Here is a 27,883-nt window from a genome sequence, read left to right on the forward strand (position 1 = left end):
GCCGCCGCCGCGCCGAGAGCCGGCGCCAAGCGCCGCGAGGAAAAACTCGCTGCGTCATGCCTGCCCCCTCCGCCCCGCCCCTCCGCGGTGCCAGCCGCCGATTCGGCCGCTCCGCACGGTTAAGCGGCGGGGGTTGGCTGAGATCGGCGTTCAAAGCGAGAGGGCGGGACTAGAGAGCTGCGCGGGAGGGGATTGGCTAGACGGGGCTTGAAAACCGCGCGTGCGGAGTGGCGCTCTGTCAGAGGACGGTTGGGAGCGGCGCGAAGTGTGTGAGCGGCGGTCTGCCCGGTCCTTGACGGGCTCGACGTACCTCTCGGGGCGGTGGGATGGGGATTTTAGCTCTCTGGGTAACCTGTACCACTGCTTGGCTGCGCCCTCCCCATGAATTAGTTCTTCTAACGTTCAACCTGAATGTCTCCTGGTGCAACTTGAGCCCGTCTCATAGAATCACGGAATTCCTTGGGTTGGAAGGGACCTGTGAGATCACCCAGTTGCGATGCCCTGCTGTGGGCGGGGTTGCCAAATGCTAACTCAGCCGTTAGATTAGGCTGCCCACAGCTCCATCCGACCTGGCCTATAATCCTGTGGATTACAGTGTCTCCACGGCTAAGTACTGGTAACCTGGGAAACGTCACATAACCATTCAAGTAGTTGGTCAAGGTACTTGGAGCTGTGGGGTTGGATATCGTTCCCTGATTCTACAGCGAACCTATTTCATTCCCACACATCACAGAATAGGTTACCGCTTTCTTTTTCAACACCCTAGAGTATTCCCTTTAGGGAGAACGGTCAGGCTGAGGAATAAAAACAGCACGTAGAAATCCTATCTTTGTGTGCAGGCAGGTTGTTCTAAGCTCTCTCAGAGGTGTGGAGGGACAGTTCTGCCCAATGCAGGTCACAGGATTCCCTTTGGCATTGCGTGATTTGTTGTGCTGCAGTAGCATCCACTGAATCTCTCTGCGGCTTTGCTGTCATCTTTGCATCTTTGCCCTCTAAACCATGGCACTGCCCAACGTTTGGGCCATCTACCAAGCCAGAGGACTGGAAGGGCTGAGGGAGAAGCTGCAACAACGTAAATGGGTCTGGGAACATACATGAAGTTTATGGTAGCTGCACTTTCAACTTCATTATCCTTTCATATTACTTGTCTGTAGTATTTAGGTATCCTGGCAAGCACCTAATTTTATTTTTTTTTATTTCTCTGATTGTTTTTGCTTCCTCCTTGACACCCTACTTCTGTTGATTAGGCCTTTCCCCTTAATCTGTTCTCTTATCTCATTTTTTGGACCTTTGTCTATTTGTCTCATTCCTGTTAACTTCCACTTGTTCACTGTCTGTAAAGAAAGCTCAGTACTGCAGATTTTCTGCTCCCAACCAGCTGATTTACTTAATGCTTCTAACTGCAAAGGAGATGTTCCATCCTAGGATAGTATCCATGCTTGCTCAGCAGGTGGGGCAGGAACCCACAGCTCATCCTTCCTGGCATGTTTCAAAATTAGGAAAAACCTACAACTTTCTTTTCTTCCACTGGTTCTTTGGCAGGAAGTGGCTATTCCTTATGCCATCAGGAAAATGCAAGCTTTGTCTTGTCTGGGCCACTTGAAATGGGCAAATGAGGAACTCTCAGACCAGCTCTGTCCTTTCTCCGTGCACCAATACTTGGTGCTATCACCTTTGGCAGCAATCTGGGATGCTGCTGCTCAATCAGCAGCTTAAGCAGAGATGTTCTGGATCTGAGGATCTGCATTTCTCCTACTGGGAGATAAGCTGAAATGCTTCCTGTACTGCTCAGGTTGTGACTTCCCTGCAGCAGGCTGGAGCAGCAGCATTAGTAGTAGGGCTTTTCCTTTGCCCTTCCATAGCACTACTCCAGCATCTTCATTCCTAAAGTGTTTGCAGGTTGTCCTGTGAACTACAAAGGAGTTCACAGAACACTGGAACGCATTACTGACACCAGGCACCTATGCTCGGGGTGTGTTCCAAGCCAGTTCTGTACCAGATGCTCCTTCAAATTAAATGGTTGTACTGGTTATACAAAGAATACGATCGTTGATAAGTTATATTTATTTTATTGTAAACAAGTTACCAACAGACAAGGTCAACAAATGCAACACACCAGGCATGGTCTGGGTTCCAAAACAAAAAGTGCCGGCACAAATAGAGCATGTATATGCAGTGAGATCAGGAACAGATGTTGAGGCTGAGAAACTGGAAAGCGTCTGTCTTTTGTTGCCTGTGTCTGCTTTGCTGTGATGGAGAAAAAGCTGCGATGAATTTCCTCTAGGAAACATAACCCAGCAGTTAAGTGTTTTTATGGCAATTCAGCACATACAAACCCATGAACACAGTGCTACTCAGGTTCCAAATGCAAAACACATCTGACTTGTACATTCAGTTCCTATAACAGCAATTACCAATTTAATTACCTGCTCAATCCTCTGGCAAATCAACACCTTCCCGAGGAGTTATTGGAATTGCATCCAGTGTTAGCACTGGGTGCTCCTACATGTACAGCATACACTTTGCTACCCACTGAAGTTAGGAAGTACACTCAGTTCCATCCTGCACTTGTTCCTGGCCCCTTATGGATTTCGATAGAGATCAAATTCTCCAATATTTGTTTAGAAATACTGACAAAATAATGGTAGAAAAAAAAAAAAAGAAATAATTCTGCATTAAATGGTACTTGCAACTCCCATCACTGAGACTATTGATGTTATGGGCTTCTGCCATTCACTGTTGGCAGGGACACCCCAAGGATCAGCTTGATGTATGTGTACCCGTCACCTCTTTGCATGCACCTCAGTGGGAATCAATGCAATCACCATGAGTGCCAATAAAGTAACACTCAAAACTGCCTTTAAATTTAGACCTGAAGCTAAGAGCAAAAAGCATTGTCTGCAGAACATTTTTTTTTTTTTTTTTGCATAATGCACGTGATGTGGATACAAGGGTACTATGAAACTATTCAGAATGACTTTTTCTCCTGGAGATTACCCCTAGTAAACATTTAATGTGAGAGCACATAAGCTGTGAAGATTTTGAAGCAAACTGGCTGCTCCTGAGAGCTGAACACGGAGAGCCTGCTGTTCAGCAGGATTAGGCACGCATGGTTTCACCTCTGCTTGGACCGAAACTGAATGACTCCAGCTTACCCTGAGCTCAATTGAAAGATGGCAAAGTGTGTTCTCAAAGCAGTTTTGGAACTGCTTCAGTCAGATTCCTCGCCTGCTGGGAGGACAAGAACTCGAGCCTTGGAAAGCAATGTTGGTTCTTTCTGTGTTACCCAAACATTCCCAGCAGATCAATATTCTGTAGGACTGGAGATGAATAGGCCTCAGACTCAACAGTTGCAATTCAGTTGCTAGTAAACAGCAAATACCGTCTGCAAGGCTTACAGACCTCAGACCTTTTAACTGAAAGGAGTCCAGAAGTAAAACAACATGAAAGTGTTTTTATCAGCCAAATGATCAATGTCAGCAAAGGACAATTTTCTGAAGTAATGAGCTCACAGCATCTCTAGATAGTGCAAAATACTGAGGGGCTGAGCTTAATTAAAAAATAATGGCAAACATAGTTCTACGAAGACATTTCCTTATACTTAAACACATCCACAGCAGGTCAATAGCACACATCATCTGATCCCTCCCAAGACCAAGAAGTACTTTAGAATAATTATCTTTTGCAGACATCTCTTGCTGGCGAGGAAACACACGGGGCAGCACAGGAATCAATCACGTAGGCTTTACCATCCGGCTGGCTGAATGGAATCCACTTCTTCAGCACTTTACCACCTGGGAATGACTATCTATGCTATGGAACAGTCCGTCAGAGCAGTAGGAGGAACTCCCCGAGACCTCCACCTGCAGCATCACCACATCTGTGTAAAGAAAGGGAATTTTGGGGAACACCGCTGTGGTCTGAGCACTATAGGTACCAACTGGTGTCTGTTTTTCCCAAGTGAGGTACGTGAAAGGGAAGTGTCCTGGATGAAAGCTTTAGGTGCTCTGGCAACACATGCTGCACTGCTGCCAAATCATCCTTCCTTTCTCTATTACTTCTATCCCTTTGTTAAGCTGATACAAGCAGTTTCCTAGCTCTGTAGTAAGCTGATCTGCATTAAAATGACATGGTTTGTTTAGTTTTGTGTAACAGGTACTTGTGCCAGGAGAAGGAGCATGGTAAGGGAAAATGCCTTTTTGATGATACTTTTGTCACGCTTAAATTAATACTCAGAACTGAATTTCAGAAAGCAAGGGTAGAAATCCTCTGAATGCAGTTTTGCATCACTGAGGAAACCAGATTTCCATGATTCTGCTAGCTCTGTGCCCATAACACATGCATGGCACTTGTAATAATGTTGTAATAATGTTAAAACAGGGACTCTGTGCATGGCTGTTTGAAAACTGCAAATTCATTCTGGCTTCCTGCATGCTAATTTATGCAGACAGGCACAAAGCTGTCTGGATGGAATATGGCCAAAAGACTTTGTGCTAAATATAATATAAGAAAAAAGCATCTATCAGTGGCTCAACCCTTCATTTTTTCCAGAACTACCCTAATGGACTGAAAATGTTCTTCCTGCAGACTCGTGCTAGGCAGAGTGAGATAGCGCTGCACTTAGGCAATTCCATCCCATACCTTCTAAGGCTGGCTGTAATTCTGGTGCTGGAACAGCAAGCAGGCTTTCAAGAAGTCACACCTGTGTAGCTTGGATAGCATTTACAGGTAGTGATGACCACGTGAAATTCCAATCTACCACCAACGATCCCTTTCCACACAGCTCGAAGCACAAGAGCTGCTATTTCTGGTTACTGTCGCTCCTCTCCCCAGCAAAGACAAGCAGAGCTGGGCTGCTGGAGTCTGTGACGGCAGCGGTGTGCAGCTGGCCCCACCAGGTGGCTGCTTCCTCAGTTCCGTGCCTCCCAGAAGAACAGGGAGCACAGCTGGCAGGTCATTAGTCAGAAAAAATGCTGGACAAGAGAATGGTTTGCAATGAGAGTGAGAGAGAATAGTTTGTCCCTGTGTACAAGGACATTTTTACACATGAAAAACATCAGTAGGAAGAAAACTTTCACACATTTTGTTCCAAAATCTCCTGCAGGAAGCGAGGTCTGAGGAAAGGGCTTTTCATTGCTCTTAAAAACCTCACATGTTGTCAACAAACTGCAAATAGTTCACCTTTTGCTTCAGTGTTTATACATGGAAAAATAAAGGATCAGCGTAGTGCCGTTATTCCAGGGCCACATTCCCACTGGGAACACACTGGCAGAAGCAGCACTACCTGCACCGTGCCATCAGCACAAGCTGCCTTATAAGCTGAAGGAAAATGGGAACATCTCTGTGTAGCTTCCATTACCCAAAACACACATACATCATACGCGCAGAAAAACGTGGCGAGAACCGCTAACACCAAACGGATGTTGGAGGGTTTAATTTCTTCCATCTACAATTATAAAAATCTCATCATCAAATGTTACAGTACATTTACATCAGCAAAACCCCACGGCCTTCCTCGCTCCTCGGCTTCTGTACAAATCACATACAATACAGAGTTGCATTTTAGTCGCGCAGACATCATTTTACACTTCAACGCAGTGGAAAGTCTGGTTCTCTGGCACGTCCTTTCCCACATGTGCCTGCACAGTACAGTACAGAGCACTGCTGGAATCTCCAACTCAACTCACATGACTGACCAACAGCCCTACAACTCCAACGTTGTAAATAATGAGAAAATCTGCCACTGGTTTGTATAACAATCAACAGTTTATTAATGGATATGGTGAAATTTTAGCTATCCACCAAAGATGTGTAAAAAATTGTCATGAAAGTAAAAATAAATAAAGCTGTTTTTAAAATCAGTCTCGTTTTACATCTCGGTTCAGAATGCGACATTTAACACAAAACTGTCATTAAAGTTTTAAAGAAGTCTACTGATATTCAAATTACAGCTTTTATGACAAGTCTAATGAGAACTGAAACTGATTTGGTTTAGGTTTAAAGACTTTCACATTCAAATACAGTGTCTCATTTAACACAATACTTCCTTTGACAGTGATGGGCAACAGTGATGACATATTGCTGTATTTTGACATAAGGCACTATGATATGAATATGCCATACACTTGCCTTATGTCACATATATCCATTGCTGACCAGTGACTTCTGTCAAATACAAAATGAAAAAGTTTCAGAATACAGTGCATTTTAATGAAGGACATCGTGTGAAGTCTTCCAGCAAATGTTCTGAAGACGTTTTGAAAATACAAGCCTACATTGTAACATAAGCTTTTGTCATGCTGCTTTGTTTTTTTGCGACATCACTGGGGGGGAATAGACTCATCATCCATCACTAAGTCCCAAAACACATTCTCAACCATCCTGCTCTGTTCTATTGCAGTCACTGTTCTCGAGACAAACTTGACCCAGAAACTTTGTTCAAGTTCTCCTACAAACGTTTATACATTCACAGCAGTCATTCACTTTCATTCTCCTTTTGTTTGGCACCTGTTAACAGAAGAGGAAAGCACTTGTGATTTCGTAATGCATACAGCACCCGCCTCACGGAACGGCACCGCTCGTCCTGAACGCTGCAAGTGTTGTCTGACCACATTAGCAGAACCTTAGGACTGGACTCCATCCATACGGAGCACGCTTCAAGACTGCTGAGTGCTAACACAGGTTGAGGAAGGCCTGGAGGCCGTTACTGCCTCTAACTTCATTGGCAGGGTTATTCTCCAAGTCACAACTGCCTTTGAAGTACCACTCCCCAAAAACGCCATGCTGCAAGCCTGTCCATCTGCTCAGGGAGCCAAGTTTAATCATCACAGTGCTCTTAAAAAGTGAGGTCGTACTTGGGGAAAAAAAAAACACAAGGTAGGAATTCAGTTTAACTACATTGCATTGACTGATTTTTCTGGCTCAGAGGCAGATTCTGCTTACAGAAAGAATCCAAAAGAGCTGTTCAGCAGAACCACGTAGTGCTGTGCCTCCTCTCCAAGCACTGCCTACGCGCTGGGCAATGAGTGACCCCTACAGTGAGCTGGCTTCGACATCCAGCTCCAGTGAGCAGGAAGTTCTTGCCAACAACCTGGAGTTACTGTTTGTAATACATCATCACAAACACTGAAAAATCCATTACATTCACCCAGTTTTCACATCACAACTGATTTCCCCCCCCGCCCTCCCCTTGCACACTGGTCTCAATTCCTGTCAGTCAGTACATTTTTCTTTCTGGTCAGTAAAGGGAAAAGGACATTTACAGGGCATGGTTTACCTGCTTGTCCTCACACATCCACTTTAAGAGGTGAATCACATTCTGAACTCCACAAACTAGACCTACGTTGCAGACATCCTTACTTTGTCACCCCATCTCTCTGACAGCACAGCCCTGCTCCTGCACTGTGCTACCTCCCGCTCTCTAGGGCTGGGATCTTTTGTGACAGCCTGATGAATCCACAGCTTTTTTGCTGGCCAGGTTTCCCATTAGATCAATGGGATAAAGCAGCTCACAGAGGGAGCTCATGAGAAGGAGCGCTGCCACACGCTAAGCACCAGAAGTACGTGACCTGGAGTACAGGAGTGGGAATTCCCCTTGTAACTCCCCTGAAGGATATGTTCAGCCCTGTCTCCTTAACATGGTATTTGATCTTCAGACATTTTCTGTCTGTCTCACAAAGCCACAGGAGGACTTTGCTTTAGTCGTTGTGACACTGAAGTCATTTACACAACCAAAGTGAAGTTCCAGTTAAGAACACAGAGCAGATCAATAACTTGGGCAAAACTAAAAAGCAACAAAACAATCCAAGTAAAAGTGGCAGAAATAATTAAATGTGCTGTTAGGTACTGTGGTTAAAGGGAACCTGATCAAGTTTAGTGATACATCAGAGTTCTACTGGAATAATTCACTCTGGTGTGACATCTCTAACAGAGCAAAAAGAGTGACAAAAGACTGGCAATTAAGCACTTTGTTGGCTTTTACTTGCAGAGAAGTGAAACACTTATTTGAAGAGTATAATCAAGCTTGCAGAACTTTAAAATCAGCAATGTATTACGGTTATCATACCAGCTAAGACCAGCAAGCTGTATGCACTACCGAATGACTTACAGCAAACGTCAGAATGCAACATCCATACCTGCTGGTGTGAGTACCAAAGCCTGTAGAATGTCAGAAAGGGAGATGATACCCACAATGCTATCTGCTTCATTCACTACCACCAAACGATGAACCTGCGAGCAGGGAAAATATTTTGAGAGATTTTCCTGATGTGAAGAGCTAAAGGCACACAGCAGTCTGACGGCAATAAAATCATACTTTGAATGGCAGACAAGCCAAGATCCATGTCTTGAAAATACTGCAGAATGGGAGAGTGGTCTCATCTCAGCACTGCAACCCAGCTCAAGCTGGGAGTTGTGCAACCAAAGGGTCATAGCTGAGCCACCTCATAAAGAGGTCATCCTTGGAAGGATGTCTATCAAAAGTAGAGACCTTGGTACTGCTTTACTTCTTACCTAAAATGAATTTGGGCTTCAGTCTAACTAATCAAACGCAATTGTGAAGAAAGTGAAAAATATTTTTCGTCTTTTCACAGAAGTGACAGCAAGAAAGCTGCAGTGTCTTGACTTCATACAGATGTGAGTTTATTGTGGAGGTCAGCAAGTTCGCTGCCAGTCAGATAGAGCAAAAAGAAAAAAAAAGAGGATCTCCAATGTATTTGCAGAGTCACACTCAGCTGACACTGAGGAAACACTGTGAGAGTAGGAAAGTGGGAAAATATGTTCTGCATTTTCTTTCTGACAAATCTATGTTGGTGATATTTTCAATGTGTGTATACACACACTCTCTTTCTTCTCTCAGTGTAATGAATTCAAGAAAAATGGACAATGTAGTTGTTTCACATCCAGTGAGATCAAACATTTTGTCTGGCAGCTAAAAATAGCATCAATTACTGCCTCCCTTGTGGCTTTGACTGACTCATTTTTGCATAGCCTCACTATGTTTAGACTGAGCCAAAGGGTAGGAGTTGTTCTGAAAACCCAAATGTCTAAAGCTTCTGAAGATATTAATTAGATCAGCCACATTTGGAATCTGTGCATCAGCAATGCTGAAATCACTGAGTTTCAGAAAGCTCAAGCTGATGCAGGAAGCTGCATGTCAAAATCACCTAATGGAAGTTCTGAGGGGTTTTTCCACAACATGGGAATTCTACACATATTAAGTAAATGTACAGTTGTGGCCCCAAAGATGAAAAAAATGTTGTAAAATTGAAGAAGTCATTCACATCTATGCGTAAGAAGGTTCCCAGTACTAAAATCAGAGGATAAACCACACAAGAAGAGCAGGGAAAAAGCACTGAGTCATTTACAAGACAACTGGTGAACAAGTGTTTTGTAAGACTTTATTCCCTGGCTTTGTTTCACAGTTTGTATTCTTTTAAGTATATGTAAATCAAGAAATCAAACTGATCCCTACATATGTAAACATGAAGAAAATATGTTTTGTTCAAGTAATCAAAATAACTCCAGAAGGATAAATTTGTCCTCTTTATTAGGCTGGTCACACAACTTTTACAGGGAAGGAAAATTAAAAAAGAAAAGGGGCAAACTCACCTCAGCCTTCACTATCCTATCAACAATGGTCTCCAGTGTTTCCAGCATACTACACTTTACAACACCTTCAAAATACTGAGAACGGTGCTGTAGGGCTTGTGTCACCGTGATATCTAGGTTATTATAGGTTTTTTCAGCAGCAAGGTTCTGAAAAACAAGGCACACTGCTCACTACTTAATGATAAAGTACTCAACAAAGCAAATATTTTGGCACCAAGACGACACACATTTGGGGGGTAAAGTGAGTCTGTTCCAAGTCACATATTCAACAAAGCAGATGCTCTTCAGTTACAGTTTTTAGGAACAGTCAAGGATGCAACTACATTACACACCATAGAATGACTGGATTCATTGGTAATAATGTTTTGTGATTATGCACTAGGCCCACGAAAGTCTCCCTACTTTGTTATCTAATATTTGGCTCATCCTGCTTCTGCCACAAGGAAAAAGGAAAGATGATGTTCTGTAGATTTCAAAATATACTCAAGAATAAACCATTTGTTTTGATTTTCAAAGGCCAGGTGAGGACATTGACTAGTCTGAACTCTACCCATTAAGTAGATCCTGCTACAGAGAGCCAAGTAGAAAACAAATGGTAGGTCTTCAACCTTTCTTATTTGCAGGCTGGAACTCCCTCTCCTGGACTGTGCTGGAACTACCACTCCATGTACATTCTTGCATCTATTTTATTGAGTACAATAAAAACTTATATGTTAGCAAATTAATTTCTAATTGCTCGCTACATAAAAAACACAATAGAATTTAAAAGGTATACTTACTATTACGTCAAATTTGGAATAAATATCTACAACTTTTCCTAGAAAGAAAAATATGTATTTATAAATTGCTTGCAATAGAAAGAAAGTTTTGTGTCCTGTTTTCATTTGTTATTTTATAATGACAGAGAGGTCAAGAAGGAAAGACAGAAAACAAAACAAAAAAAACAAATCAAAACCCACCACCCATGATGAATCCTTCCAGCCTCTATCTTGCATAATCATTCTACATATTCTAATCATATATACATAAATTATGTATATACACATACACAATATAATATATATAATTATATATATTTATATAATTATTGTATATTTTTATCTTATTTATATTTTTACATTATTTTATAACTATATATATTTTTATATATATAAAATCAATCCAGGCTTCAACAGCATTTATCTTATCACACTTGTGTACAGCAGAATCAACACACACCTGACTCATCCACAACAGGTAAAGCCGATATCCTTCTCTCTACAAATATATTCAAGGCTTTAATGATAGGAGTGTCTGGATGTATGAAGGCAATGTTGTGGTAAGTTCCTATTCCAAGTTCATCCAGATTCTTCTTCATAAAGGCAGGCTTTGGCATCTCTGACATCTAGGAAAGGCAGATGAATATATTTACACAATGCAGTTTTCTGCATGACACACCACAATTACCAAGTTTTTATATGTAATTAGGAAATATATATTCGTTCATCCATCTAGAGACTCCAAACAATTGTTACAGATCATTATAATAATCTATTACTAGATTTACATAAAGCCAAAACAAGCTTAGATTTAGAAGCATTAGTACTGTTCCAAGATTTAAATTGAGACTACACATCTAAGGTACTCTGCTTGTCAGTTTCTGCAATGGCCCATCACTAAAATCTTTGGATCCTGAACTATGTCATCCCCACTGAGTCTGAAAAGAGAAGGCAAAGATGTGAGATGCTGCATGCTTATTTTGACACCCTGTTGATTTGCTTTGCCTCCTGTCCATTCCTGTGACCAACATACAGTACAGTTCCTGTGTTAAGCTTGGCTCTAGGAGATGAGTCGTTATTCTACTCATGTAATCAAACAAGCTCCTGAAGCTGAGATCACCCAGCAGACGATACCAAAATACTCAAAAAGCCAAGACATATCCCTGGTGTTTTTGTTTGGGTGTTTGCTTCTTCGTTTTCAGGTGACTAAAACCAAATAAAGGTAATATCTAGGCTACAGTGTATCACCTTAGCTTCTCTGTTAGCAGAAAAGATGCACAAAGAAACAACAGAGTGCCCAAACATGGAAGATTACCATGAAGTTTCTGAACAGGTTGCTTAACAGTGGAGAGGTCTACCTGGGCTAGAGGTGAGTGGGTGGAGGGAAAATATCAGTAAAAGCAAAGCAGAAGTTCAAGTACTTACAAAAAGCTGGAGGAACTTGAGGATTCTTTTATGGGTAAGTATATAAAGTGCATTTCCACTGACGGGATCTATAACTGGCAGTCTGTGGATTTTGTTTTTGATCAATGAATATACAGCATCGAAAAGGCTGAGGAGAAAAGCATATTTTAAAATAAATGGTAGCCAAGAAAGAGTAACATCAAGTGATGCACATACAGGTTTACAAACCCATAGAAAGGAGACAGTTAATGGCATTACTTTAAATGTTACAGAAGTTAAGGCATTTCAAATTATCTTTCCTAGGATATTCCATGCAAGCAGCTCCATTCAGACACATTCCTTATGACAAAACTGAATAACTTGTTCATGGCTTAACAGTAACAATACTACTGAGGATATTACATGCAATTACTTTGAGATAATCACTACTGCTTACTTTAAATGGTATAAGCAATCCTATTCCAGAAACTAAAAGCAAGAATCAGAAGTACACTCTCCTGCTCTTGTTTACAATAGAAGCTGTTTTCTCTACGCAAAAGAAATCTTAAATTCAGTGTTGAAATGGAGTTTGTTTCTTTCAAGTTAAGCAAAATGGAAAGGAAAATCTTACCTTGCATCTGGGGAGATGTTCACTAAAGGTTTGAACGTCTCTTGTAAATAAAGTTCTGTGCATAGAAAAGCAAACCATTACCATTTCTATGGGAAAGCATCAGCAGTTTTATAAAAGCACTTCATGAATTCCTTAGCACAAAATTAAATGAACAGAAGGGACAATCAAATGCAGTGACTATAGACACTCTGCCACCTGTGCATGTTCATCTACGTTGACAACAAACAGAAGTTGAAATTTTAGCAGGATTAAGCTGACTACCGCCAGAGGTCACTGCAACCACAGCAAATCATTTGCTAATTTCCTCTTCTCAGCAGGTTGGTCTGTGCACAGAGGGCTGATCTATGTTATAACATGGCATGCAGTCCGTTTTCTCATAAAGATTCCTCCCTGCATTCAGCACTTCTGCTCACATCCACTCACATCCTATGAATGCTGTAGTCATATTGTGCAGCTCTCTCAGGCATGGCTTGCTGCTCAACTCTCACTTCACTCAGTACCTACAGCCATCTATTCATTTTGCACCCTGGTTCAGTTACATTCCCACTCCAGGTACAGTCATCACCTCTGAGGCCAGATACACCCCCTGGTGTGATTCCATTTCTTTTTAAGAAAAATCGAGATGGTACTGAACAGAGAGAAGTAGTGAAGCAATATATAGCATAATCATTCTAGTTCATGCACTGTTTCAGGTAGAAAAAAAAAAAGAGCACCAGGAAGAAGCAGGCAAGCTTTTATTATTCCCACTTTTTAATAAAAAGTATGTGGAGAAAAATGTTAAGTACGGTGGATTTTTAATTAATCATAACGTTAATAGCAGACTTTAACCTAGCAGCTGAGCAGTAAATGAACTTACCCCTCCAGGTTTCTATTTTGTGCTCCTCCAATTCATAGATCTGAACCTACAACAGACAGATGGAAGGTATTAATTTTAAACCCAAAATAATTAACAGTATTATTTATCTCTAAATTATTCCCTTATTTTTCATTGCAGGCAATTTAACAAGAATCCAACTAATTGCCCAGACCAGGATAACATTTCTTGGCAATATCAAGAGATAAGTGTGCAATCCTGCTCGGTGCAGAATACCACACAGGACCCACCATCTCAGGGGACAGGAAAGATGTTTCACTTGCCCAAGTTATAGCCCAGATCTCTTCTAGACTCACCTTGAAGTAATCACCCCAGAGGAAACCCTCTGATAATCCCTCACACACCTGAACAAGAGCTTATCCTGATCACTTCTTAATGCTAAAAAGTGATTAATCTTACATTTGCTGAACTACAAACAAACAAATGCACTTGGTTTAGCTCCTTCCACACTGCTTATGGTTCTCTGAAAGGGCTTAAGATGCAGAAGCTGCTTTTCTCTTCAGGTACCAAGCTGCAAGCCAGCCACTCCCAACAGGGAGGAGTTGTGCTTGCCATAGCATAGGCCAAAGCAGCCTGTTGTCTTTTACACTGCTCCTCTCTGCCATGTACCTCTGTAAGCCCTGATGGAGCTGAAGAGTGTGCAGGTGAAGGGAAGGAGCCTCCACGAAATCTGCTCCACTCTTCTGTGAGCCAATGGAGACCATTTTTGGATCACACTGGAACTGGCACCCTTCAAAGAGTGTAAGGGAACGTTAAATTATCATACTGTAATTGGGCTACTCAATGTACTCTTTCTGGGTGGTATAAAAGACATCCAGATGAGTAGTAAAGGCTTCTTTTAGGGTATTAAAAAGAAAAAAGAACTGAATTTTCAGCACAATTGCACTTCGTAGGACTAGAGCATCCCCCAACCGAACATTTATTATTTCTTTTTTTTCTTCTACAGGAGACTGCATCAGTCACCCTTCGGTCAGATGCTGCCACTTCCCAATTATTCACCCTTCCCCAGCCCAGAGGCTGTGTTAGATAGCACAAAGAGGAATGGCAACTGCTAGACCAGAAGTGAAACTGCACAGGAACACTGTTATCTGACAAGACATATCACTGTAAATTTCAAGAACAGACATGATCACCTAACTTTGAGAAGCATGATACCACAGAATGGCCTGGGTTGAAAAGGACCATAATGATCATCTAGTTTTAACTCCCCTGCTACGTGCAGGGTTGCCACCCACTAGATCAGGCTGCCCAGAGCCTCCTCCACATATCTCAGAAGCCTGTTCCATCCAACTGTTGATTCTTTAGCTAGTAAAACACAGTACGTATATTTTAATTCAAAGTAGGGAATTGGCATTGACAGGAACAAGAAAGGGATGTAAATGTTTGTATGAACATGTAAGCAAGAGAACCTCATCAACTGACTGCCAATGGGAATTTTTAAATTACAGTTAATTGAAGTCAAGAGATCTTCAACTGATTGTGCAACTCAGCCACGCAACTGAAACCTTTGCGTATGTTTAACTAGCTTAACTCATTCATTCTAAAGCACCACTTCAAGATTTGAGTTACCTCTTAATTCCCCCAAGGCTCCACAAGCCAGCTTTGTGCTCAGCTCCACATATTCCTTTCAGAATAACTCTCTATCAGTTATGAGACAACGCTGATTTATTTATAAAGGTGTAAATTAATAAAAACACACCAGCCACTGTGTAGCTACATATTTGATTTTTAAATACAACTAACTTTTTCTTACAATTTCAAACACTCTCCAGCCCTGAATGCAATATTGTTTGATACTGTCCATTTACATGAAGTTCTGATTAATATTAATTCATGTGCTTTGAAACAATCTGGACAAAACATACATTGGTCAATAATCAAGTACTTCACCTTCATACATTTATACTACACCTAGTTTTTAATAAGTAGGTTATTGCAGGTCCTTCATTCTAAGAGCACTAGACAATAGCTGCAATTCCAAATGGAGCTTGGTACCCAAACCCAAGGCTCTCATGGTGAGGCACCACACAAAACACAATAAATGACAGTGCTCATTAAGGAAATTCCTCATGTTTATACATGCCTAACAGAAGCAGAAAATTATTCTACCTGCCCAAGCTCACAGGACCTTAATGGTTACAGCCAGGAATTGAATAGAAGTACCCATATAACATTCTACTTCCTTAAGCAATACATTTTCTCTCAAAAAATTCTATAAGTTTACTCATGACACGTCTTGCTTCCAGACACTTAAAATAACTACAATCAAGCAATTTGATATTTCACTTTCTGTACTGTATGACAACTGATAGAGGCTTAACATCATACTCACCATTGGAGATTTATAGTATCTATGCAGTATGTTAATGAAATCTGTAATTGTTAACATTCCTGTAAAAAGTGATACAGAAAGAAAGTTCTTTAGATATACACTTAAAATACAGAACTTCAGTTATTTTCTCCATTTATAGTCACACTCCATAATGTAATTAACAGTAAATCTGTGCAACTCACTGCCTATTTGCCACGTAAGTAAATTTTCACATTGATACAAAACTTCACAATAAAAATATACAACTGTGAATTAATATTCAAAGCCACAACCCATATGCTTCTCCTCTTCTTTCAGTCTCACAAAAGAAAATCTATTTCTTCCACTGTGGGATATAATATCCATGGCATTCCAAGTTAGTTCTGGTACTCAGTGATTTCACAGCGCACCTTACTGAGAACACGCAGAGAACCACATGCATATTGGTACTATACTTTTCTTTCCACAGTTCTTATTTTCACAGTTCTTTTCTTGTGACCATTACGGTTATTTTTAAGTGCACAGGGAAAGGCATACACTAGATAACAAATTTCAGAAGCTCAAGACCTCGAAGAGTCATTGTGATTGTCAAAGAACAGCAGAACTATGCAAGCTAACAACATTTCGTGCCTCACAAGAGAAAACAAAGAAACCCACCAGTACCTCTTAGGATGTCAGACCATGGCTAAACCCAGAGCACCTCCTACAACAGTGCAGAGTGCAATTCAAATACAACTCAATTATGTTAGAACAACTTACCTACAAAACTCTGTTTTTTACTCTCCCACAGTGGAGCTGCTCTCACACCATTTGCCACCAAGGCAAAAAAGGCCTTCTTTACCTGCAAAGAAAGTGAACAGCTACATAAATCTTTGCTCTTAATTTAGCACACCAGACAGTAGCAGAAGGATTTCCACACTTACTAGGAAAAAAATACAGTTATGAAGAGGTAGCTGCTATTCAAAACAGAACAAAAACCTTAAAGCCTTTTACTTCCATAAAAGGCTTAAAAAGCTCAGCAAAACCAGATCTGTTTCGTTCCATTATGTGAATATGCCACGTGAGAACCTCTGATGAATGAACATCTCTATACCCATGGCATTGCTCTTTGGTCCAAAGAGCACAGAAGTACCAGCTGCAATCACCTGATGATCATGAGCTGAACAGACAGCATTTACACACTGACACTTTAAGATCCACTGACAGCTCTGTGCTAAGGGGCTCCTTTCCATAACAGCCAGGAATAAAAGGGCTTCACAGTCAACAAACAAAAATATAGGTAGGCAAAGTGTAAGTCTGTTACTGTTCAGTACAATCTCCCTGGAGAAAGTTTGCAAAGCCCTCCATGTGAAATCCAGTGTAATACAACATTCAGCGTAACACCTATTTAGACTTCACTTAGTTATAATTTAACAGCTTCAATTTCTAGAAGTGAATAAGCCTCTGAGTCTGCAACAGAAAGCATCACCTCTTCCTGCAGCTCAGTAATTCACACTCAGCATTTTGCCACCTGCTGCTGCTGCCCTACTGCATGCAAACCCCAGCCTTTGAGGTGGGAATTCTGAAAGCAATCCGTATTTCTTGCAATCTCTCAACAGCCAGCCAGCCTCTGCCCTGCTCACAAGAAGCTCACCCTTTCCCCTGACCTCAGCTCAGCACTCAAAGCTGCCTTCAGAACTCACCGACCCTTCTCCCACACCATCCATGAGCAGGAATGATGGTCCGCATCCATCCCTAATCTGCAGTGAAACTGAAGAAACCATATGGAAAAAAAAATATCCACCACCACAAATAAGACTGTAGCGCACACAGTATGCCCTGATGTTCTAAAAAGTGGTTAAATTAGAAAGGTGCCAGAGGTATTAAGGCACCCTACTGACACAGGGAGGTACTGAGTAAAACAAGCATTAGGAAATGCACCACAGGAGCACGCTAACTCAACAGGAATACTGAAACCACAATGAAACCCTGCAGGCAGATGCACTAAGTGCTCCCACACAGCAACATCACGCCTGCTGTTAGCACATCAAAAGCTAACAGCAGTATTTGGAGAGCACACAGGAGACAGAATTGAGGTCACACGGAGAGACTCCACCTTGGGGCAAATTAAGTCGGTTCTAATGGGCCTTCATTAAAAAGAAAGAAAAAAAAAAGAAACACTCAGTGCCCAAAACTAGAGAACAATTCACCTTCTGTATCTTTCCATAAGAACAGCTATCACACATTGTAAGAGGTCACTGTCAACTCACATCCCAAGTCTTCCGCAAGATTCAGATGGTCAAGCTCTAGCACAGCACTAAGATTAAGATGCTTCAGGCAATCTCCAAACTCATGCTACTACTCCTCTTTCTCAGACAAAACAGCACCAATGTACACCATCTAGAAAAGCGTCTGGCTGGTAAAAATGCAAGATTAGTTCTTGCCCTGGTTCTTTGATTTATTAGCAAGTGATTTGTGCCAAAGAAACTCAAGAATCTTCTGTTAGATGCCATCCCAACAGGTTTACAAGATGGTTTTTGGAAAAACTGAGGCCTGCTGCACTGATACAACTACTAAGATAGTGAAGTTAAAACCTTAAAAGCCAGTGAGTTCAGATTGGGAACAGTAATATTAAACTTTTTAAGTAAGAGATCACCAAAATGCCCCATCCCTGGAGGCATTCAAAGCCAGGCTGGATGTGGCTCTGGGCAGCCTGGTCTGGCAGTTGGTGACCCTGCCCATGGCAGGAGGGTTGAAACCAGATGATCTTTGAGGTCTTTTTCAACCCAGGCCACTCTATGATTCTGTGATTCATTCTATGATTCAATGAAAATTTAGTAGGAGATGCTTATTTTATATTATATTTTCCTCCTAAACCACAGCTTAAGCGATGGCCCTACTGTTCTCTCCAATTTTACACATGAAAGTGTTATATAGTTACCTTTCAAATAATGCCAACCGTTAAAGTTACATTAATACTTGTCTCTTCTTTAAATAAGGTCATAACGAAGCAAAAATCAACTTCATTCTTACTTGCTAAAACCACTAGCAAGCACAAGCATCCAATTCCCCACTCACACTTCCTGTGATTTCCCAATTTCAGTTGCCCAAAGCACTGCTGGGTGGGCGGCCAAGGCACTGGGCTGTGCAGCTGGACTTCGATCCAACACACGTAGACATTTCAGTGATGTCTGTGCAGAAAATATCCACAAACACCTTTATGTCAGATTACGTACACTCTGCAGCCTTTGAACGTTTCCAGCACATCCCATCATTAGACCTCCAGCAGTGCTGCTAATTCCCAACTCCACCAGCACTGCTCACGTGAGCAAGCTTTCTGCTGTAGTTCCCTGATCTCAAGTAGAGTGCTGGAATGGCCCAACCTTCCCAAAGCCATTGTTCTGTAGCCAGATCCCAAAGACCATTGCTGTTCAATGCCACGTACAAACGTTTCAGAACAAAAGCACTTTCTTCCTTATTAACCATGCAGCGATTCTGAGAAGCACAGCGAACCGTTCAAAGATGGTCCTTGTCTTCAAGGTTTCAAGATTTCAAGATTGACTTGATGCATGCTGACCTTATTCACCTCATTTCTTCATAATCAGTTATGGGAAGCAGTTATTTCTGGGGCATGACTCACCAGCCTTAGACTGAGACAAGCTGCATCCCACAGACACCAACCTGCCTCATACATACATGTTTTCACGTTGTTTTATCTGACCATATTATAGAGTTCTCATAAGCAACCACTGGATTTCAAACTCGCCCACCAAGACTGCCCCACCATGAGGGTGACTGCTAACATTGTAGTCATTTGTTTCATTCGCCCAGCAGAAAGATTCTCATCCTGGAGAAAGGCTGTAATGGGAACCTGGTGGCGAAGGGAGAATGCAGAGCACAGCAGAGCACAACGCTCAGTGCCAACATTAACTTGAAAAAGGTGGAAGATAAGAAAAGTAAGAAACACAGCAGCTCCAGATCAGCCACTGTGAAGCATAGGAATGACAGGAAAGATTAGCAGCACGAGCAGCATTAAGAGATCTTCCAGGACCCTGTGGTATGGCTGTTATCCAAGGCCAAAGTGATTAACGCTGGTTGTGCTCTAGAAGGGCAGGCTGAAGAAAGAAAACGAAGCCCAGGAGAGGCCCACGAATGAAAAGACTGATCCCTACAGCCTGTGGACATCATGCAGAGCACAGCTACATGTGCAGCCCATAGTGGAGCAGGAGGTCTGTGGAAACAGCCTCCCCTGGGGCTCTGTGCTGGAGCAGTGACTGGAGGATGGGATCTGTGCTAGAGAGCCATGCTGGAGCAGTGCTTGAAGAGCAGCAGCCTGTGGGAAGCCCACACAGGATCAGTTTGGGAAGGACAGCACCCCATAGGAGGGATCCCACGTGGAACAGGAGCAGAGAGCGACCACAAAGAAACAGATAAGACGAAGCATTAAGGACTCACTACAGCCCTCATTCCCCTAGTTTGCTTCTAGTTCTCACTGCTCTGGCCTGTTATCAATAGGTAATAAATTACACTAATCTCTCTCATGCAGTCTGTTTTGCCTGTGACAGCAACTGACGAGCAATCTCCCTGTCCTTATCTCAACCCACAAGCTTTTCTCCATTGTATTTTCTCCCCCATGCTCTTGAGGAGGAAGAGTGAGAGAGCAGCACAGTAGTGTTGAGCTGTCTATTAGCATTAGGCCTCCACAGTTCCTCACAAAAAGGAAAATAAATTCCATGTTTGAGTGATAAAAAGCATTTATATGTTTACAATGAGAAGTGCGGAGTGAGTGACACCCTCTGCTCTGCCCTCTTATTGCAGCCTCTCAGTGTTTATAGCAAACTTATAAACAGGACAGAGACCAACCTACCTGATAGTGACAGGACAAAGGGGAACAGCTCAAGGACAGGCTGGATGGAGCCCTTGGCAACCTGGCCTGGTGGGTGTCACCCCTGTTACAGCAGTGTGGAATGAGATTATCATTAAGGTCCCTTCCAACCCAAGCTATACAGTGATTCTATGATGATTTTATGACTGTCCTAGTTGTTCATATTTTGCACAGTCACTGTAGAGTGAAGGCACAAAAGCTTACCATATTTCTTTCCTTTCAGGAGCCAAAACACATTTATACTTCAACACTTCCTACTTGCTAAGCACATCAGAAGTAGAACAGTTAGTCTTTGCTGTACTAGGAAAACCAGCAGCCACTGCTGTGATCCCTGTACTGCAAAAGAACCCAAAAGCCTCAGCAGCCTACACTCCGTTCCTTTGGTTTAGGTATGTTTATGAGCTGATCACCTTTCAACTTCTTTTGATGTAAATATCCAAAAAATGGAGCACGATCTTTTCACCCAACATAATCAAAGCAGCACAGCTAGTCCTATGGATGCCCATGTCTTGGCACACCTGGGAAACAGGAAAAAACACAACAAAACCCAAAAAACACCAAAACACTCACAACCGATGTATGAGATGCAAGCCTGATGCTGTCTAACTGCAAGAACGTCTCCTTCCCAGCAGAGGGAACTGACCCTCTCTGCTCTGCTCTTTTAAGGGCCCACATGAGTGCCGTGTTCAGCTCTAGGAACCCCCTCCCAAGGACATGCAGCTGCTGGAGAAGGTCCAGAGGAGGCCACAAGGATGCTTGGAGGACTAGAGCACCTATGGAGACAGGATGTGATTTAGAGAAGGCTTCAACAAGACCTTATAGCAGCCTTCCAGAACCTAAAGGGCCTACAAAACAGCTGGGGAGGGACTCTTTATCATTGTGTATAATGACAGGACAAAGGGTAACAGCTTTAAACTAGAGAGCAATAGATTTAGATGAGATATTTGTAACAAGTTCTTCACAGTGAGGACAGTGAGGCTCTGGTGGAGGCTGCCCAGAGAAGCTGTGGATGCCTCATTCCAGAGATCTTCAAGACCAAGCTGGATGGGCCTTTGGGCAACCTGATCTGGCAAGAGATGTCCCTGCCTGCAGCTGGGGTTGGAACAAGATGGTCCTCAAGGTCCCTTTCAACTCATACCATTATACGATTGTAAGTTTGAAAACACAGAAGATTATATAGGAATCCTCCTCTTCCACAGTTATAATCTCCAAGTGATTTATTTCTATAGCATGAACATTTTTGAGTGGTGAGGCTGCTCAGAGAGGCTGTGGATGCCCCATCTCTGGAGGTGTTCAAGGCCAGGTTGGATGGGGCCCTGGGCAGCCTGGTCTAGTATTAAATATGGAGGCTGGTGGTCCTGCATGTGGCAGGGGGTTGGAGATTCAGGATCCTTGAGGTCCCTTCCAACCCTGGCCATTCTGTGATTCTGTGATAAGCTGAACTGGAAAAAAGAACTTTAGAATTCATCTCCAGTGCCCAAAAACATCCATCACCTTGACAATCCAAGAGCAACATGAGCACAGTAAATATCTCATAATTCACACCCAGATGGCAATGACATTTAAAACACCTTTGAGGACGAAGTAATTCTCCCCAAACTCAATCTGAAGCAAAGATATTTCAGGGAGGTGAATCCTGGTAATCTCACCATTAGCTCTCCAAGCAGTCAGAAGGAAACTGAGAAAAGCATGTCTTAATTTATAATCTAGGAATGACACCCACTATCAGTAAACAGTTAATTTTCACAGAAATACATATATTTTTAGGGTTTCATTAATTGCTTTGTCTTAATGTTTTTAAGAAGTGTCAAGCAAAACATTGTGGAGGATACTAAACAATGTAAAATTCCAATTTTTCTTCAAATTAAGTTTTAGCTGTCCAACTCACTTTATTTTTAATTACTTTTAAGTTATATAAAAATACAGTTCTGTAAAGGAGCTATTTTCAAAAGTCAAAGCCCTTTTTCATAACACAGACACAGTCCAGTACTTATGAACTGGCTTACTGGGAATCTGTATGCAAGACTACAACCAGAAATCTCAGCATGACGACTGCTGCATTCAGGTTTATTTTCCAGTTACTTTCTTCTCTGCTCAATGTATTTAGTAGAAGCATTTCCTCATTAGATGTACTAAGCCTTTAAAAAAAAAAAAAAAAAAGAGTCTAATTAAGGAGTTAATAGCAACTTACGCCTAGGGCAAGGGCCAAGGAGGTCTTGAAGAAAGTTTCTTCTTCTACCTTTATCACACCTTCTGCTAAAGTAATGAAGAATTATACAGACCTGTTATTAACTTAAAGGCTATGTTTGCTCCCACATCTGAAAATCCCCAACCAACAAACATTTGTAAGCAGCTTCTCCAGTTCACATTGAATTTTGGAAAGGTTACATGAATACAAATCAGTTATCTTCTCCACTCACAGGGCATGGAATAGAAACACTCTTAGTAGATGTACTGAGGGTCATTGAGAGCTTACTAAAAATGTAGGAGCTGATAGAGTAACACTCTTCATTAGATGATCCAAGTTTAAACTCATGGGAAAGACAGGTAGGGCCTCATTCTCAAGTTACAGGATGCAGGTGCATGTTCTACATTTTTACCCAATTAGTCTGCCAACATAGATATCCTCCCTCATTTCACATATGCCCCAGAAGGTCCAATCCAACTACAGACACCAAAACCAAGGCCCTAACTGACAGTGGATATCTGTATGCCCACAGCATAACCAGCTGTTAAAAGCTGTCTTCCCTCTAACAGTACACACAGTTCCATCAAGACTTCTTTGAGACAGCCAACGGTGTATGATTAGTCAACTCCACTGTTCTACCTTAGTGAGGTACTCTGCAGATACTTATAGCCATGCTATTTGAGGGGAGACTGAGCCTTCTAGTTTGTAGTACATGTATGGGAACCATTAGGTCATGGCTTGAACCAGTGGAAGGAATACACCTGACCAGAGGGGCCAACTCTGGGTCCACCCCTCCCTAACTTCATTTAAGGGCTAGCAGCCATAAGGGAAGCATCTCCACTCAGAGATCATCTCCTTTGGAGTGTTTGCTGAGCCCTGTTCCTTGGGAAAGGGGAAGTGATTCCTTCTTTATTACTGGATTGTGATCTCTCCCTTTCTTGGGTGACCCAAACTGGTTTAAAGCAGCTGTATCTGCTATCACCTATCTTTACAGTATGCAATAACTGAAAACCATAGGTTTGCTTTTTAAGAAAACAATCACTTCAAGCTAGAATTTCTCTTACTACATGCTACATTAGTGGGCTAGGAGTCAGAAAGAAAGTAAGCCTCACAGGCAGAACCACTGGGCCAGCTGCATTGGAAAGGGCACAGAAATTCTTTCACAGATTAAGAACTTGCCACTCCTGGCAGGAATGGTGCAGGGAGAGCAAGAACAATGCATGACTTTCACTGAGCCAAGCACAAGTGTTCCAGCTACACCCTGTCTTGACTAAGACATTTCCATTTAATTGATACGTAGGAACTCGCAATATCTTTCCCCAAGATCAAGGAGTGAATGCCTCCTGTTGGTCCTGAGAGCTGCAGGAATTGAGTTCTGATGCTTGTTATGTACAGGAGCAACTCTGAAGAAAAACAGCCTTCCAGTATTACGCTACTGATTCTGGCCTGATCTTAAGGGTGCTTTTTTGTGGCCGGTCTCAGCCCACATGCCAGCTAGAAACTAATGCATTGCTCTTTTTACAGCTCTGTGGAATGAGTAAGCAAGGAGGGATGTTCACACTCCTCAAAAATGCAGACAGTTTAAACTTAGGAAACTCAAAGGGGAAAAACCTCGAAGCCAATTAAGGCACAGACAGTCCCCTTGTAAAGCTGTGAGAACTCTTGTTATGACAGCAGACCCTGAGACTGCTGCATGCTTCTGGAAGCAAAAGATTCTACAGCATTCCTCCTGGAAGCCTGCTCTGTCTCATTACCTTGGAGAGAGGGAACACCTCAGTCAAGAATGACCTGGAGGGAACAAGAATAATGAACCCCATTTACTTCAAGTTAGCACAAGGAAGAGAAATACAAATCCTCATGTGCTGTTCTAATGTGGAATCCCTTGCTCTGCAGAAGTTATATTTACTTCCAGCTTGTTAAAACAAATAAGTTTCCAGAAGATTATTCCAAATATTTTTCTAGTTATGCAGAAGAAAAATAAGTACTTGAGTTCTTCAAAGTATGCGATAGTTACCAACAAAAGCCTACTTTAGTGACAAGGTCTGCTCTATTACCAACGTCAATAACTTAACCTTTGTTTAATAATGTAATCAAGCCAACCAACTGTGCAGATTTCTTCAAGACAAAAGAAAGGCAAAGAGTCTTTATGATTCTGAAGCCTTATTTTGATGTTTCAATGTTTCAATAGAAAAATGATTTTTATTAGTTCACAAAATACCAGAGAAACGCTTCAAAAATACCTTCCAATACCATATTGAGCAAAAAGAAATGTATACTTCAGTGGTAAAATGTAATTCTACTTTTAATAAGTGAAAAATACCACTTAGTCAAAGGTTAGGTAGAGCTTTGCACCCTACAGTTTATACAGGCTTCACAAGACACAGCCAGCAAGTGTGCTATTATGGCCACTCCTGGGACTGTGAATTACTGCTTGACACATAGCAAGGAAGTCATGGAATCCTAGAATGGCCTGGGTTGAAAAGGATCTCAAAGACCATCTAGTTTCAACCCCCCTGCCATGGGCAGGGTCACCAACCACCAGCCCAGGCTGCCCAGAGCCACATCCAGCCTGAAAATGCCTGCCCTGCACTTAGTTTTTACCCTTCTTTTAGACGGTCAATTAGTCTGTGTTACAAAACAAGCTAATCCTTCTCAAAGACAAAAAACATTTAAATAATGAATTTGTTTGAAGGCCGAGCAAAAATCTGGCCTTAAATAAGATTAGAGAGCTAAGCTGCAGAGACTGTTATATGCTATGCTGAGAGTCATTTCCTTTCAAAATGGAAATAGAGCTCACAATAGGGTGGAGAAACAAATTTTTCTGTTGGAAAGAAGGTATAACAAAGTCAAGCTTAGGCAATAACACTGAAAAATGAAATCACATCAGTACATGATGGAAGTACCAACAGAGAAAACTCATCTGACTGACAAAATGTGAAGAAGTGCTACATTTTGTTGACACTTAAGTATAATACAGGAATTACTGAAATAAATATTTTCCTTTCAAAGCACTTTTGTCAGTTTCAAAGTAGTCAAACTGCTTTAAGCATCACTATATGCACCCATTGTCAGTTAAAACCATCAAATAAAAAGCACATGCAGATCTGGATGACGCTACTTCCCCAGAATATTGCCACATGAAGTGCATTAACACACAGAGTACCCAGATACTGTGCTGAAAACACATGTAGGTAACCAGCCAGTCTGCATCCAGCTCAGTGTTCTCCTGCAGTCAACAGATGTGGATCACCTTTAATTTATTGAATTAAAGTAAAAAAGCACAGCGAGGTCCTTTATTGACAGCAGAGTAGCCCTTCAAGGGTCAACCCTGCTACTCCTTCCAAAGGGGCTGGGAAGATTTTGTTCTATTGTTTGCATCCTGGGAGATGTGCAAGAATTTCAAGAGGCGGTTTATCACAGAGAGCTGCATACTGCTGCAGCTTGCCTCGTTTCCTCAGTCCACAAAGCCGAATTGGCAAATTTCACGGGGTAGCATGCAGGATCTAATGGTCCCTCAACTCCAACTCTTCATGCCCAGATCAGACTTTTACAAGTTTCTTTTCTCTGGGAAAAGCAAAGGCAAGGGTTTCTCTTGAAGGAGTGAGTACTCAGGGGTCTCAGGCAGGGGAGAACTGTAGCATGGAGGCATAGCTCAATGCATTTGAGGAGCAACTGTTTACAGTCTACAATTGCACTGCAGTAGAAAACAGTAAAAGAACAGTTCACTGTCACTCAATAATTATGTCAGTTAGCACTTTCCCAGTTACAGTCACCATTTCTCAAGGTTAGTACAGGTTATGGGTCATTTCAGGTAGGCAGTCAAGTTTAGGAAGAAATATAAGCTGCTATACTGGGGCAAATGGAGCTGTGCCAATCGGCCTCAGGCTGGTTAGCAGACCACAGCTCTGTCTACTACTTATTTAACATATCTACTCTTCAACTTTGCAGCACACAGCACGTTCTCCTGGTGAAGCATGCCTAACTGAAGTGTACAAGCTATCACTGCTTTCACAACAGCGCAACAAAGGTGCCAGTGGCACAGGCTCACTCCTGACAAGACCAGAGTGGTGTGCTAGGAAAAATGAGATGTTTGGTAGCTGCTGGAATCAAGAGGCCCCCAGGCTTTCTGACCAATAACAGAACTGAAGAGATTGTCAGCCCATTCCTAATTAACTACTAATACTGCTATTTAAGGCCTCCTGTCAGCTTTGCTCCTTACCATGTCCTTTTATTCAAGGATAAAGGAAGATTCCTTACAAATCTTCACATTAAATCCCTCCAAAAATACTGAGACTTAACACTTATTGAATGATGTTGCTTCACTAGTATTGCTTACATCACACGATATAACATCTCCAGTTTTCCCTACAGTTAACAACAGTTTTGAAATACTTTCTACAATATCTCATGTACAAATCTCCAGGGTAAATGTGTGCTGTGATTTCTGCCCAGTAGAGGGAGAAAGGGTACTGCAGTCAGATATAAACCCAATGACAGTCTTCCAAAGGATAACACGAGAAAACGATGCAGCTCCACTATTTCATTCTTCCATCACTCGCTGGTAGCTTACTTTTCTGCCTCATTTAGTGTCATCCCATGTACTCTAAGAATTCGCACTGTTAGAAATTAAAATTTTGAGAGATCTGAGAACTTTAAGGCACCAGGCTTTTTTTGTTTGATCTTAAATTAGGAGAAACACTCACGTGGGTAGAAGTGAAACATCCAGGGAAGACATATCTACAAGATCACCTCTCTTTGTCAAGACTCATGGATACTGTTTCAGAGAACTGCTCTAACTACCAAAAGAGAAACTGATTTTCTATTACCAAGAATGACCCCACCATCATAGGCCAAGGCACATCCTTTGTTCTTTGCCAGCTGCAATCCAAAGTCACCATTAGGCAACCCAAATAAGACAGGGGTTTGTTAGAGAGTAGATAAAATGTTTTTCATTGAGTCACCTATTTTCCTATAGGATTAAGATTCACTACTTTATTCACTAGAGCTATTTCTCTAAGCGTTACCTTACATTGGCTCACTAAATGGAGATTTATTCTTCACATTAATAGCATTACTCAAAACAGCTCCAGTGAGAACGATTGGTATCTAAAAACACTTCCTGCAACTCACCAGGAGATTCGGGGAACCCAAAAGCAATGAGTGATTCACCCTACTGGCTCCAGGACCAACTGGTTTTCGTAATAAAGAGGAAAAGTTCATCTTTCTAACTGCAAAGATGATGGAGCTCAAGCCTTTGGCCCAGGT

At 41.9% G+C, this 27,883-nt stretch overlaps 1 protein-coding gene across 1 annotated transcript in view; it reads right to left on the minus strand.

Annotated features, from left to right (window-relative positions):
• Positions 1-5,415: 5,415 nt before the first annotated feature.
• Positions 5,416-27,883, minus strand: part of PRKAG2 (protein kinase AMP-activated non-catalytic subunit gamma 2) — a 123,014-nt gene continuing 100,546 nt past the window's right edge. The window contains exons 8-17 of the mRNA XM_031554016.1: positions 16,326-16,407; positions 15,588-15,646; positions 13,238-13,283; positions 12,382-12,436; positions 11,793-11,919; positions 10,828-10,993; positions 10,389-10,426; positions 9,610-9,756; positions 8,136-8,229; positions 5,416-6,507 (exon numbers count right to left, since the gene is read on the minus strand). Of these exons, the coding sequence (XP_031409876.1) occupies positions 6,476-6,507; positions 8,136-8,229; positions 9,610-9,756; positions 10,389-10,426; positions 10,828-10,993; positions 11,793-11,919; positions 12,382-12,436; positions 13,238-13,283; positions 15,588-15,646; positions 16,326-16,407 (846 nt within the window). The 3' untranslated portion in view covers positions 5,416-6,475. The remainder of the gene's footprint in view (positions 6,508-8,135; positions 8,230-9,609; positions 9,757-10,388; positions 10,427-10,827; positions 10,994-11,792; positions 11,920-12,381; positions 12,437-13,237; positions 13,284-15,587; positions 15,647-16,325; positions 16,408-27,883) is intronic.

The sequence above is a fragment of the Meleagris gallopavo genome, chromosome 6 (assembly GCF_000146605.3).
Source record: "Meleagris gallopavo isolate NT-WF06-2002-E0010 breed Aviagen turkey brand Nicholas breeding stock chromosome 6, Turkey_5.1, whole genome shotgun sequence".
NCBI classification, from domain to species: domain Eukaryota; kingdom Metazoa; phylum Chordata; class Aves; order Galliformes; family Phasianidae; genus Meleagris; species Meleagris gallopavo.